This window comes from Colletotrichum tamarilloi, assembly GCF_030869305.1.
Source record: "Colletotrichum tamarilloi strain Tom-12 chromosome Unknown Scaffold_62.1, whole genome shotgun sequence".
In the NCBI taxonomy this organism is placed as follows: domain Eukaryota; kingdom Fungi; phylum Ascomycota; class Sordariomycetes; order Glomerellales; family Glomerellaceae; genus Colletotrichum; species Colletotrichum tamarilloi.
In genome coordinates this window covers 136988-151349 of record NW_026849444.1, presented here as the reverse complement: position 1 = coordinate 151349, position 14362 = coordinate 136988, and the positions used below count along the sequence as shown (strand labels likewise).

The 14362-nt window shown below is 54.2% G+C and overlaps 5 protein-coding genes across 5 annotated transcripts; 1 reads left to right on the top strand and 4 right to left on the bottom strand.

Annotated features, from left to right (window-relative positions):
- Positions 1–3296: 3296 nt before the first annotated feature.
- CTAM01_11462 (uncharacterized protein) lies at positions 3297–3650 on the bottom strand (the record flags this gene model as incomplete). Its single annotated transcript, XM_060527473.1, has 2 exons — positions 3297–3489; positions 3544–3650. 2 exons carry the CDS (start codon positions 3648–3650, stop codon positions 3297–3299), a joined length of 300 nt encoding a protein of 99 aa, XP_060377913.1.
- A 1464-nt stretch (positions 3651–5114) lies between these two features.
- On the top strand, positions 5115–5381 carry CTAM01_11461 (uncharacterized protein; the record flags this gene model as incomplete). Its single annotated transcript, XM_060527472.1, has 1 exon — positions 5115–5381. One exon carries the CDS (start codon positions 5115–5117, stop codon positions 5379–5381), a length of 267 nt encoding a protein of 88 aa, XP_060377912.1.
- Positions 5382–6133: 752 nt separating this feature from the next.
- CTAM01_11460 (uncharacterized protein) lies at positions 6134–6475 on the bottom strand (the record flags this gene model as incomplete). Its single annotated transcript, XM_060527471.1, has 1 exon — positions 6134–6475. One exon carries the CDS (start codon positions 6473–6475, stop codon positions 6134–6136), a length of 342 nt encoding a protein of 113 aa, XP_060377911.1.
- Positions 6476–7722: 1247 nt separating this feature from the next.
- CTAM01_11459 (uncharacterized protein) lies at positions 7723–7962 on the bottom strand (the record flags this gene model as incomplete). Its single annotated transcript, XM_060527470.1, has 1 exon — positions 7723–7962. The coding sequence occupies one exon, from the start codon at positions 7960–7962 to the stop codon at positions 7723–7725; it is 240 nt and encodes a 79-aa protein (XP_060377910.1).
- Positions 7963–9802: 1840 nt separating this feature from the next.
- On the bottom strand, positions 9803–10342 carry CTAM01_11458 (uncharacterized protein; the record flags this gene model as incomplete). The annotated part of the gene is made up of 1 exon (XM_060527469.1): positions 9803–10342. One exon carries the CDS (start codon positions 10340–10342, stop codon positions 9803–9805), a length of 540 nt encoding a protein of 179 aa, XP_060377909.1.
- Positions 10343–14362: the final 4020 nt, after the last annotated feature.

Genomic DNA, 14362 nt, shown 5'->3' with positions numbered 1-14362 from the left:
ATGGGGGGGGAAAAACCGATACGAAATTGGTTCTTCAAATGGTGATGTGCAAAGTCGAATGGGCCGCTAGCAAAGGTCGAGAAGTTGCAGTTCGAGAGGAAAAGGCCGCTCCGGTATGACGTCCGTGGGGAGAGAGCGGTATATTAGAGGATGCGGTGGGTACCTGGTAAGTACGTGTGTGAAGCAAGGTGGACAGACAAGGATGCGCGGCGGAGTCACGATGGCCTAGATGCGCGGTGGGCGTTTCTGTCGATATTGGAACTGCTTCGCCGAGGAGATGAATCGGGCGGGTGTAGCGGCTTGCTTAAGAGGCGCAAACGAGGAGACTAAGACGTTGGAAGACAGAGACCATGCGCGCACCAGAAGTAACAGCAAGTGGTAGTCTGTTGGTTCGCCAAAGGGTCTCGTAGTCTTGGTGTGTGGTTTCGGGTACGGCCTGTAATGGTGCGTTGCTTGGTACACAACCTGTGGCTCAAGGTGAGTAAATGGACGGTAGACAACACGGCGGGTGCGTGGGCGAGGTATGCGTATTATGCTCCGGGGCCGGGAGAGAGGTTGGAAGAGCGCGCAAGAGCGAGAAGAGACGCGGCTACGATGGAAGGTCGGAACAGAACTTCAAGCAGGACGGGTAGGTAGAAAATCCAAGGGAAGAGGGATGGATGGGATGAGCGGTATCTAATGTATGTATGTGTGAATGCGCGCTTGTAAGGCAGAGCAAGGTAAGGTAAAGAGAGGTCAGGTAAGGATGGGGGTGTGCGCACGGGTTGAACGACGGTGCAGTGCGCCCTTTGGGCTGGGACCTGGGTTGATGGATATGAAGATGGATGGGACCTGGGTCTGGGACCTCCTTGGAGGAGAGAACTGGGGCCCTTGGGGCCTTGGGTTGACGCTGGTAAGGGCATGGGTGTGTGGGATATGGAAATGGGTGTTGGAAGAGATGGGTAAATGGGCATGGGTGAGGATGGTCGGGGGGAATGGGTACCTGACGATGTGCTTGGGCAAGACTGCAAAGACAAGTAGCTGATGGTACGTACTCTTTTTTTCTTCCCTCTCGCTTTTCTTTCCTGTGAGGTTTGCGGTTGTGGGAGTGGGATGAAATGTGGAAGTGAGGTGAGCTAGTTGATGTCAGGCAGCAGCAGCAGCAGCAGCAGCAGCAGCTGAGTCGAGAGACACAAAAGAGGTGAAATGGGTTGCAAGGACTGGCAACGCAGGAGGATACCTAACAGAAGTTGGAGATGGAATAGCAACAAAAGTGAGGAGAAGTCGGGTAGGAGGGGAAGGATGGAGAAGAAGGCCGGTATATGGGAGAAGTCTGGCGGAAGATATGAAGAAATCGCAGTGGGGTGTGTTTGTGATGTATCCAACGGAGGATTTCCGGCAGTAAGGTAAGGTACCTTTTACCTTTTCCTTGCCTCGAGGTGGGTGAGGTGGGAGCAGAGCTGAGCAGAGCAATGATGCACAGCAGAGCGAAGCTGTGTAAAGTAAGGTACGGATACGTAGAGGGATGATGGATGTCAACTCAGGTACTACTTCCGAGAGAGAAAGAGAGAGAGAGCAAAGTCAAGCTGGGTCGAGTGGAAGAAAGAGGTAGATGTTGAGTATGAGGAACAAACAGTCGCTCGCTCCCTTTGAATCACGGCACCGTGAAGGTACGTTAAGGTAGGGTATGTACTGCGTAAAGTAAGGCAGGTAGAGAAACGAGTCGGACGGGGGAGGGAGAACTAGAAGGAAGAAGACGATATTGTGTCGGGTGCCATTGGATTGGATGTGTGATGTGTGAGGTCGGCCTGCTGCTGGAGCTGCCGCTTCCGCTGCCACTGCGCAGCTGGGCTGGACTTTGTCCCTCGTTGGCTTTTCTGGTCGGGTCGGGTGGACATGCGAGGTTCCGACTACTTGCTGTCTTGCGTGAGACACACGGTCAGCCGAGGTAGCGGTACGTGTCGTTGGAGGTGGGACTCGACTTGCAGTACATGCGTGCCACTGTTTCTCCCCTTCCTCCTGCTGCTGCTCCCCTCGCTCCTGCTCACTGGAGGTAAGGTGAGGTGAGGTGGTCTGGTCTGTACACATGTCCGTACCGCTACCGCGACTGTGAGGTCGTGTGTGGGCAGTGGCAGTGGGCAGGCAGGGGCAGGGCATGTCCATCGGCGGCTTCCTCCACTCGATCCCCCCTCCCTTGCCAGGCCGACTGTCCATCTTGGAAAAAATAATTGTTAGTGCGCGACAATGAGCATTGTATCGCACCCCCCGCTCGCTGGCCCCCTGGGATGGGATGTGTCGACAAGGCTCATTTATGCACACGCCCCTCGTGCTCTTCGGAAAATGGACGGCAACGGTTGTACCAATGTCTCTCTCGAGCACCCAAGTATGGATACGTACTCCTTATCCCATCATCATCACTCAGATGGATGGGAGATACGGGAGAATGAGAAAGTGCCGCCGCTGATGTGTAAGGTACCAAGTACTGCAAAGTCGATGTAGAGATTCGGGAACGAACAAGAGAGGCGACCGACGACGTAAGGTAAGGTGAGGTGAGGTGACGGACTGACCGAATTTCTCTGTTTTTTTCTCTCTTTCTCCCGTAACGCGCAGCTCTGTGGCCCCATCAGACCGAGGTCAAGTCCATCCTTCCAGTCCAGATGTATCCGCACCCTGCTCCGTCGAGTGTTGTCTCTGGCGCCCCCAGCTTCGAATAGAATCACCCACGTTATGCAAAGGGGGCGCGCGCATTCATCACCGCCAGTCAAGCGACCAGTCAAGCTCAACCCCGACGAGTGTGGCACCTCAATCGTGGCTCGAGCTCTTGCACTCTCCGATGTCTTTCTTATTTGGCCAAGGCTGCTATTACGCAAGCTAAAGTGCAGAGTAGCGTATCTGTATCCGTACCGATGGTATACAGCACTACGGATACACTCACAGCATTGCCTCTCTGCCGGCCGTTCTGTTTTGCTCTTCTCCTTCCCCTGCACAGTCAGCCGACACTTTTTCTAACTTCAGTAGACTCGGAGAAGAAAGATTCGGAGAGTGGGGGATGGACAGGGGGACGAAGCCGCGCTACTCCGTCCCAGCGGCGACCTTTCCCATCTGACGTAGTTGCTTTAGCTGACCACTCTCTGACAGAGCCGATTAGTATGGCAGATTGATTGGGATCGCGGCTCGGAATAGACGTGAGAGGCAAAAAGACGTCGTCAGTCAATTAAGAGAAAGTGCTGCGCAAAATGCAAAGGACCACAGAGTATGGATACCATCCACGGAGGCCTTGCTAGCATTTGCAACCTAAGTTGCGGATGCTAGTTAGTCTAAGGTAGTCGGTCCCTCATCTTCGGTTCTGCGGCGGCGCGGCCTGCCCTGGTGCAGTTGGGTGGTGTCTCGTGGTCGGGGGAGCTATTCTCACTCTGGCTTGAAGCCTTGAACAGGCGGGAACGGGGAAACGCGCGAGTCTTGTCAGATGGCAGGCCCTTTCTGGCCCTCTTCTGTCTGGATTGGGCCTGGCTTCATACCGGTGTAGACTTTCCCCTCATGCGCCTACTGCGTGCCTCTTCCCACCCCGAGACAAGGTAAGGTACCTTGTACGCTGCAGCCCGCACAACGTTTGGTCCCTTGGGGTCCTTGGGATCAGATTTCGGCGCCGTCGCCGTTGCCGTGTGTCCCATCTTGGTGCTTGGCTAGCCCTGATGGTCATTGTTGGCGAGCCGTCATCCGTGTGCAGGCTCGATTGCGACAGGACAGCTTTCTCTCTCGAGCTAACCATAGCAGCGATAGTAGCCATAGATTGGGTGCAAAGACGAGAATGGAGATGCTCGGTGATGGATGGGGACGGAGACGGGGACGGAGGCACAAGTTCGGCCAGCCAAGCAAACGTAGGCCATAGGCAGGTGCCGTCCGTTTCTTTAACGAAGCAATAAACATCCAGAATGATAGATTGTTCATTGTTCATTGTTCATACGCACCATGTGCCTGAGGCCTACCTTAGGTACCTTACTTGACTCCATAACCGCGGCGGTTTTCCCCATTCGCACTTCGTACCTGCTCCCGTGTGCCGTCCAACCCTCGCTCCTTCTCATTAACCAATATCATCGGGATTACTATTGAATCTCGATGTAAGGCAGTTGCTACACACCCAAGGGCTCACCACCTTTAATACTACCTACATTGCTGACATGGGGAGCTGAGCTAAGGCCAGGCACGGAGTAAGGTACTCTATTCTCTCCTTCTTTTTGTTTACTTTTTTGACCAACATGGTAAACCAGCCATGCCACATGTACCAAGGACAAGGAAGCAATGCTCTGACGCTTCCTACCCTAAGGCACCTTTCCTTGTTCCGAGGTACCTTCCCGGAAGGAAAGTAGAAGGAAGAAATAGCGCACCAGTCAATTGCTCCCGCTTGCTCCTGCCGTTCTCTCTCCAGTGTCTACTTCGTGCCTACCTTCCTTACCTCAAGGTAAGGTCATACGGGTTATGGTGTTTTTCAAATATGGGAAAGCGCAAAACGCCCTTGCTCAAAACAGAAACACCACACATGGCAGGTGTGCGATGAAGGGCGCCTTACCGAAACTTTAATCGTCAACTGGGCACTTTAAACGGCGCCTTCCTCGCACCTTATCCTCAAGCATGGAAGGTAGTAGTCAGCATTACCTTGCCTGCCTCACTAAACAATGTCTCTCTATCTGAGGGGGCCTGGGCCACCTCTCTAATACCTTTGCCCCAAGGTACTGAGCTGAGCTGAGCAGAGCAGGCATCGCACCTCGACCTTTGCGGCGGCTTGCTCCTCCCGTTCCCTTGTGCCCAGCTCGGCTGATTCACTCCTGCCTCACACTTCATGTGTTGGGAACCTCGTCTTCCAGCGGAAGGAACTGAGAATGGGTGCTTTCCATGTTGCGCAAAAGGCACCTTCAGGCTTCCAGGCTCTCTTCCAATGTAGAATTCAACTCCACGGGACTGCCGTGCTCTTCAATCACATCATATCGCCGCTGCCCTCGTCCCCGTCCTTGTCGTCCTGCATCCTGAGTCCGTCGTCTCCATCTTCGAGAACACTGAACTCAAGAACCTGCCAGTGCCAGTCCGACCTCATCTTCATCTGCCCACACTGCCACAAGCCAATTTCCAGTTCTGCGTCCATGCGCCTTTTTGTTTTCCCCATCCTCGCATTGGCATTTCCGTGTGCCATGCTCCCTTTGGCTTCATCATTCCCATTAACCCCGCCCCTGGCCCGTCCTGCGCTTCCTCTTCTGCCGTCTGCCATCGGTGCCATCCATGCATACCTTACCTATGGAGTACGGAGTACACTCTTCTTCTTTCTCGTCCACAAGCCTCATCCTTCTCATGTCAGTCTGCTAATGTGCCTACCGTCACAGTACTATGTGGGCTCGGTGGGTATCGTCTGATTAAGGCGTCGTCTCTTGGATCGGTCCTTTCTTGCGCCATCGCGTCTCTGACAGCTGGATGCCCCATGCCGGCGCCGCCCCTCCGAGAAAACGTTCAGTATTGGCATTAGGCGCCGGAGCTTTGTACAACTTCGTCTCCAAAGATGCTCGCCGGTGCAGTCCGCCCATTGTGTATTCTTTGCACAAAACTTCCATCGCATTGTTACTCGACTCCAGGGTCCAAAATCTGCATCACCCTTCGGGCAGACCTCGTCTAGATTGACGCAGCCGCCCAACTACCTCGGGCTTTAACCAGTCATTCCGCTGAAGGACGCTCGCAATTCTCCGTCTTTGCTTTTTTCGACCAATTTCATCCGCTAACTCAAGACAATCTGCCAGCCCTCCGATCCCTCGTCCAATGCTTCAGATGCACTTTCTACTCCGTACAGGGCGAACTAGTACCGCACCATTCGTACGGGTGCATTCCGTCAACTCTCTCTGCCTGGCCGCTCTGGCCATAGGTACACAACTAGGAGTCGCGGATGGTCGGTGGACAAAATCGATGTGACACTTCATTCGTATAGCAGCACGCGGCTCGGTAACTCTCAAAGCCTACAGCGCTGCGATGCCTTCCAAGTCTGGTCGAGCCGTTTATCCCCGTCAAACCTAATCCGCGGAACGCCACCTCGGACTGCACGCTTAGGTATTCGTACTCAGTCCGTGCAGCGGTTGACATACCTATTTCTGCCAGTACGCAAAAAGTTGCTTCTTCGTCATAAGCAGTCAAATGCCTTACCAGAAACATCTACCGCCAAAGGATCAAGCCGGCGTGTACCAATACTTGCACCACCATACCACACCCGTTGTACATTGAAGATGGCGAAGGCTTGCCACAAGACCCCTGGACCCTTAAGCCGTGTGGCTGTGCAATCTCCGTTTTGCCCCTCGCCGAAGCGCCCTAGACGAACTGGAGAGCTGCCGAATCCCAATCGAGCTGTGCCAGGACGGCCAGTGTCCGAAGATAGAGACTTCTGGGTCATTTGACAGATCGCAGGATACACCAAAACGGTCATGCCCGACGACTGCTGCCGTTGGAAGGGCATTACGCTGGCCATGGGCTTGAAGCCTAGGGTCTTCGGGGATGTTCGTCTGAATGCGATCCCGAAAGACGGGCTGTATGCGCTTCTTGTCGGCCAATAGCGACAACCTAACAGCTCATTCAGTCGATCATCGCTTCGACGGCTAAGCAGGCCGACACAAGTCGCCGGCGACACCCCACGCCCAAGTCTCGATGAAGTCGGGAATTGGTTCAGAAGCGGCAATGGTCTCGGATCGCATATTGCAACAACAGGCCCTTGGGGTGTCTCCTTTCTGCCTGGCGGCGATTCAATGTCTACACTAGTGAATGCAGATCTCTGCCCTGCAAGCCATGCCGCCTAAACCCCAAGTAGTGTTCTTGATGTCAACCACGATTCAGCGATGCGATCAGCGCTGCAATCGTCAAGACAATGCACACAATATCCGGACAGCGAGCATGATTTACCCCTGAACCCCCTACTGGTGGCCCCCAGCGGACGGACGGCTGTTGGCTCTGTCTCGGTCCTGGTTTACTGACAGGGCCGAATCCGATTTCATGTCTTTCATCGGGTCAATCGCGTATCCTTTACAAACGGTGCAATTTCACAGCGAGGCTGTAGTGGCTGCCACCATGCAGGTATGCTCAGCGTTTCAATTCCACCTCTTGCAGGCTCGTTGATTCGACATCCTAGGTTGCTCGCTAAACGGCGGCTTCGGGCCTGACTATCCTATTCCAGATGACTGGCCTTGCCGACCGTTACGCACCATCTAGTGAACTCTAAGTGGCGCTATCACAACGTCGCCAACGTTCTGTTAGCCTGGCGCGCCGTTGTCGCTACTGGACATGACGACTGTTACCCGCGCGGGACACGGCACGTGGCAATAGCTCCCGTCCCGTTCACACGCGACCATTGGCTGCCATCACTTTCCAAGGCAGATTTGTGTTGACGCCATCCCGATGGTAAACCACATCCGACATCGTCAGTACGCTGTTTGCTGAAGACTTGCGGCGGCACAGCACTGGTGACTGTGACCGGTCATTGTGGCAGCCATTCTAATGGGTGAGATTTACTTTATGATACTGCATTGAGGAATCCATCAGTCCGGTACCTCGATACCTCGAAGGCAACGCGGAAACGTATCCGCAGTCATCATGCAGGAGACTTCAACTTGGCCGCGTAACAGGAGCATACATCACACAGCTCTGTCTTGACGTGGAGCTTTGTTTCGAATGGCTAATGATATTGAAAGGGGGGTTGACGTCATTTTCCCGGCCAGCGAGTTCCTAGATGCACCTCCAAGGGCTTACTCGAGTCAGCTCAATCCCCATCTTGAAATGCAACCAAGGCTTCGGAAACGAGAATTGACGAGGATTCTTCCGGGCCGCCGTCAAATCCACGGCACAAAACTTGTCGAGTGTTTCGTACTTAGCCTCTTTGAGTATCGAATTGGCCCGAAACGCTGCCAGAACCAAACCGCCCGGCCGTTGCATAACCGGGCGTGGTAGTTTGAGACGACGCTGCATTCTTCACAGCCATTTCGGGATGCCGACTCGTCCAGAATCCTTCAAGCCGTATCGAATCAAAGCAAGAGAAACGTTTTTTGACGATGGGTATATGGCTCCTTTCATTTACACAGTATATAGAAGTCCTCGGGAGATTACAAGGCGACATCCAGGGATCCATTGAGAGACTATCAAAGTTGGCCGCCGACTGATCATTTCCCACTCGGACCAGTAGCTGTCAAGAGAGGAGACGGGCGCTGCGATCCTTGTTTCATCTAAGCTTATTCACTTTACCGCACAATTCACTAATTACCACGAGAGCAAGCCTCGAGGCTAGAACACAAGAACCACAATCCTCAAGGCCATCGCCTCAATGCGTCTCTGGCTAGACTTTATGTAAGCCCCAAACCTGGAGAACGAAACAGTTGCCAGCGGGGTCTGATGATGAGCGAGAGATATTCCGTACCAGGGGTTCCGAACCGAAAGTCGTCAAAGACTCATCTCAGTCACACTTCACGGGCGGGCTAAAAGAAGATCTACTGTCGATGCGAGCTTTAGCGAGGGCCCGACTGCGGCTGCAATGACCTCTACAGTCTGCAAAGCTTGCCGACCACAACAACTTCCAGCACGTCCCAATAGTTCGGTGGAGGCACTGGATCCGCCTCAAGTCGTGACAGCTACAGGCCACACAGTTGCCCTTGCAGATGGGATCGCCGAGCTGCCAATTTGTTCTAGACGGACGTCAACGAAGCTAGCTCTCAGGAACATCTTCAGTGCACCACGCTAAGAAGAGTCCAAAGGAAGCCACTCAGATTTCCCCTCGGGCTCCCCGTATCTATGCAGCACAGGTACTCCATCAGTGCAGAGCGCTCGAGCCGAAACCTTTACCACAGGCCTCCATTTAGGGAAGAAGGTTGATGGAGGGCCAGACCGTCTCATGTCACAAGCAACCCCATGCCTAGACTCTAGACCCGAGTGTCTCGCGCAGCGGCTGTGAGTATGTGACTGTTCCCAAATTACCAGGGCGAGGCGGGGACAACGAGGGAAAGGCTCTGACGTCATGACGACCCAGACTCACCTCCTTACCCACAGGCTAATGTCGAGAGTTCGAAACTCATCAATCACGGGGCTACAAGCCTGCGACAACAAGCGCGATACCTAGGTCTCTGGTTTCTGGACGACGATCTACATCCGTAAAGGAGCCTCAGGAAGAAGGGTATCATGAATGGTTTGCCGATTGGGCCGGGACTGGTTGGCGCCAATGACCAACATGGAATCGAAATAGAAGCACTGTTTGTCGGGAGCAGGCCGCCGCAGCTGGCCTACCCGTTTTTGATGCCGATCTTCGGCTCAAGACGCTGGAGAATCTGCCCATGGGCGTGGTAGTTCATCCCAGGACAGCTTTCAGGGGGGCAACGACGAACCAATCGTCGCTTGCCTTTGTCATCAACTTCAACGGTCGTTGTTTGGTTCCTGAGCACAGCAACCCAACCGTTCGTCCCGAGGAGAATGGAAGTTCGAGTCTACTCAACAGAGTTTCCACGACTTGACGAGATTGGACCGGGCCACTGGCCGAGAATCCCCCTCTCCGCACATAACAAGGCGGCCGAGCAGGAGGCCCTTCCAGTCCAGGCCTGTTGATCAAGTTGCAAACTTATCACCTTCTCCTCATGTCCAATCCTATTATCATACCGCTACACAGGATACAAATAAGAATGGCATCCAAGCACCAACCACAGAGTCAACTCCCAAAGGATCCTGCAGGGATAGACCCAACGCGCTCGTTGCAGTCCGATGAATTCGCATCAGTTTCGGGATAACATTGCCAACATTAAACCATAAGGATCCGGCCGTAAGGCTTCTAATTGAGACCCAGAAACTCGCCAAATATCGGTAGTTGGGTGTCCCGATAATTTCCAGCTGTGCGGTTCACGTCGCACACACCTGCCGTGGTTTGTGGGTAAGCTGATGAGAGGCAATCCTCGCGTATGGAAGAAGTTGCAGAGTCTGTGGGATGGGTCTCGTGATCAAAGACACAGACATGCACCAGCGCGTGGAACATGGGTGGGCAGACTTTGGTGAGAATTCGCCCCTTCAGCGTCGTCTTGTTGCCATCGCCAAATGGCAAATGCCTCACTGACGACATTGGCAGCCAGTCAAAATGGGCCTCGCAGCTCAGACTGTGACTTTGATGGTTTTGTTTGGTGCCACTCAGATGGAGTCCACTCCTGAAATTTTCCTCCTCCTCTTCATCCTGGGGGTGAGACCTGACGTTGATTTGGCACGGCGTACTCAGATGGAGAGGACGGTATTGCAAAGCGCCGTATGTTGCTTTCGTCCCCGGGGCTATGGAGAGAAACAAACTGATGCGGGGCCCAGGACCCGCGTGCGCGTGCTCCATCTCCATTCTCCATCTCAGTCTCCATTTTCATCTTAGACAAGGACCGGGGATGGTTGTCAACGTTGGAGGGAGCGCACCGCCACGGAGGGATGATGTCATGTCGTGCTTGAGAAAGCCAAACAGAAGCAGAAGAAAAAACTGTCTTCACTCGGTTGCTATTTTCACCAAAGTACGGATACATTTGGAACAGCGACATCGACTCCACCAACAACATCCCACGATGGCACATGCTCCATCCACTCCAAAGGGCTCCAATGAACAGTGTTTAACCCTCACGTATTCAGCCAACTCTCCGCAATGCAGCATCATTGAGAGTTGCGGTGTGGAAACCTCTGCGCCGCACGCTTGATTCGTGGCACCGGTAGAGCCCAGCGTTGTGCTATTGCAATGGTACTTGCATCAACAGTCGTTGCACAGAGAGTTGAAACAGACCCCGACAACACACGATCCATGGCTCTCTGTGTCATTGAGAGAGTTGTGTGGGACATGTTCGAAACTCGCAACCCTGTCATCTGATGGGCTTTACCTTTGTCAGACCAGCTTCCGAAAAGGGGAGCGCGCTGAGCTTTCCTCAGGGCCTCACTGCAGTCACATTTTGTGCCGTCCAAATGGGGATACTGAGGTGCCGCGAGCAACGTCATTCTCTCTAGAAACGGGGCTCCCGTCTTTGCTCTGTTCGGCCTGACGATACATCGAAGTATGGATACAAATACAGGGGTCGGCCAGTCTCGGCACCTCATTCTTCCCGGGTTGCGGCACGAGTGTGTTGTGGCGTTGACTGATGGAAACTAGTTGCTGGGCCTGGTGAGTCTGCCTGAGCAGCAGCAATCACCAAGTTCTGCCCACTACGAAGTACGGATACCACGAAACATAATTCTCTGATCAGTTGAACTTGGCCGGATAATTCACCGAGTGGATACGGACAAGGTGTTACCAGGCGAGATGGCAGAGTACATTGTCCATGAGTAGACGGGTCCAGCAAAAGCTCTACCCCGGGATCCTGAGCTCGACCATGGATACCATGTCCAGCCCAAATGCGAGCCCGCACTCAGCACTCAGGACGTTGCCGACCCAGACGTGCCAGAGACGGCTACTACAGCGGCATGATGATTATCTGTCAAATAATCATGCCTGGTAGGCATTTCATGCCCATATTGCGCTGACAGATAGCGCACGGAGCGTCCAGCAAGCCCTGAGTTAAAGCCCGCATATGCGGCGTTGAAGCCAGCTGCCATCGGCCTCGCACGATGTTATCGCGAGCCACAAATCTCGCCAAGAATTGAAAATACAACGCTTCAGACCAGCTTGGGTGGGCGGCCGTGGTACAACACGGATAGAGAGCCCGGGATCGTGGCCTTTCTGAGCGCGTCAAAGTGGGAGGGCAGCCATGCATGTTTGCGGGGCCCTGGCACATGTGGCTTCGGAGCACGCACTCTTGGGGTAAGAGGATTTCAGCAGACCCCAGGGCGTTCCGTAGCGCCTAGTATAACGGTATAACCTCCTGAGCGCTCATTGCTCAATGCCCACAGGAAATTATGACAACTGATGGTGTGCATCCCAATCTGGACACATGGTTGAAGCCATCTTGGGGCATCCCGCGCAACGGCGCTGGGGTACAGGAGGCTAACTACGAGACCATGAAGCCCTACCCAGCGATCGATACCAACCGTCGTCGGTTGCTCACTAGTACGGTTCCTTCAGGGTCCTCGCATTCAGCGCCAAAGCAAGGGACCAACTGCCCGAGTCTAGCTGGCCGTTGATCGCCGATTCTAGAAGAGAATCAACCATCTCCTTCATGCTTCTATGTAAACGGCGCCAACAGTACCAGGTATTTGGTTGAGGGTCGCGGCAACCACAGTGGAGGTGGGGGGCACACTGGTGCTACGCAGTACTGATACATGGGCAAAGGCACGGATTTATTTTCATCTCTGAGTTGCCAGCGAGCCCCATTGACTCATGGTTCATCGAGATTGCTTCACGGCTTACCTCGCGGTCAGCGTAAGGTAGTATAGGATCTCGTACCTTACCACTCTATCGTGGCCCGTAACTTCAATAGCTCGCCGAACCCTAAAGTCCCCGATTCGCAGAACAGCGACAGCCGCTCAGACTGGCTATGACGGAGATTCGACAATATCGCCCGCCATTAAGTGCCAATAAACCTGTCAAACTACGCTCCGACTGTGGCACACGAGTCAGTTGGAGTGTACTGCGTATGAACCAGAGAAGACATCTTGATGGGTTTCTCAGTCACCAAAGAGAGGGGCTACATAGTAGTCGCAGGCCGTGACCCGCCCTGGCCCATCATCCTGGAGCTTAATTCCAATCTTACCACATGCAACGCTGGGCAGTTGACGCAGGACACCTTCGGGGCTTGATCCCGCAGCCGGGGGAGTGCCATATGGCCACTATGGTCGCAACTCAGTCAGTGGAGATACAAGGTTGCTGTCCGACGCGCCGGTGATGAGAAGCTTTCGTCAATATGCGTCAGGGCAATGTCTCGTAGCCGAGCCGGTTGAGTTCGCCTGCTTGGGTTGAGGTCCACCTCACGTTACACTCGGAGACCCGGGGCACCAACCTGCGCTTTGCCGGACATGGGAACAAGGCCTCTAGGGACCGTTGTCATCCACCCCGGAACGTGCCCTTCTCTCGGGACTAGGAAATGACGAAGCTTAGGGTTAACTTTGTAAGCGCCAGTTGACGAGGGTATCCGGGCGGAGGTTGCAACACTAACGGCGGCAAAAACAAAGTCGTGCTGTGGGCAAAGCGCAGGTACAATTCCCTCACTTACACCGTCACGACCGTATACGGGGATGCAAGCTTCACTCTCCAACGGGAACGTAGGGCACAAACGAAAAGGGGATTGACGAGTACCGCGAAACACGTCCGACTCGTACTACTGCAACAAATCGCCTCATCCTGTTGTTGTTGTGGATGGGTGGTGGACGTACGGAAAGAGGCAATCTCATGGCCAGCAACTTGACTTCGGTCCTGACAGTGGAGGTGGCCCTCTCTCTCTCTCTCTGCCGTTGCCCACCGTGGTGGTCCGGCACGGCACTCACAGACGCTGACGCTGTGGCATCGGAGAGCATCCCGCGTGCATCCTGTGGTCGGCCGGGATCAGGGTACAGATGGTGGATTTGCCCTGGGAATGCCTTTTAAGGGTCTCCACGGGCGCCGCTGGGATGCAGCCATTATTGACGGTCACGTTTGCCCAAGGGAGAAAATTCGGTGTCGATCATGAGGTCATTGTCGATGGGAGAGGATGAAATTGCTGGAGGGGAGAAAACTCTTCGATGGACCCTTCCATGCCGTGGGTCTTGCGGGGGCACACGGGGGGCCGGGCAGCAGTGTGTTGTGCGGTGTTTGGGGGCACAAAAGTGAGATGGCAGATTGGTCCCTGACTCCGATGCCATGATCAAGGTTGGAACGAACAAGGTTTGCACTGGGCTTGGGTATTGAGAAAGGGCGGGAAGAGAGGGGAATTTGGGGGGGCAGAAAGCGACGATGATCATTTCTCGACGAGGTAGGTTTCTCGATGGGTGGAAATCATTCAATGGAACCCTTGATCGCGGCCCCCCCTGAGAAAATCATTGGAATTATATATATTTATAGAGGGCTGAGCCACGATGGAGGCAACTTGGGGAAGTATTGGAGGGGAGGCACTGACGTTATTCGCGTACGATTCTTGCAGATATCAGACATGGGGAGAGGTAAGATTGGCGTGTCTAGATACATGAAGCAGAAGGCAGGAAAAGGGGCTTTGGTTACAGGATATGTTTGGTGGGTGGGAAGAGACAGGCGTGAATAGCAACTAACACGCCCCCCGGTGCCCCGAGACGCATGTCCGACGTCGAGGATTCAGCACTCCTCAGAGAGAACGTCGGCAGTAGGCAAGGAGGGCCGTGAAGCCCGGTGCTCCTAGCCTCCGGTCGGTCGACCGCGGGACTTTGCCACGCGTTGATCTCTCGTGTTCGGCCGGAATACCGGGGCGGGGGGGAGGGGGCACTTTCTCACCACGAA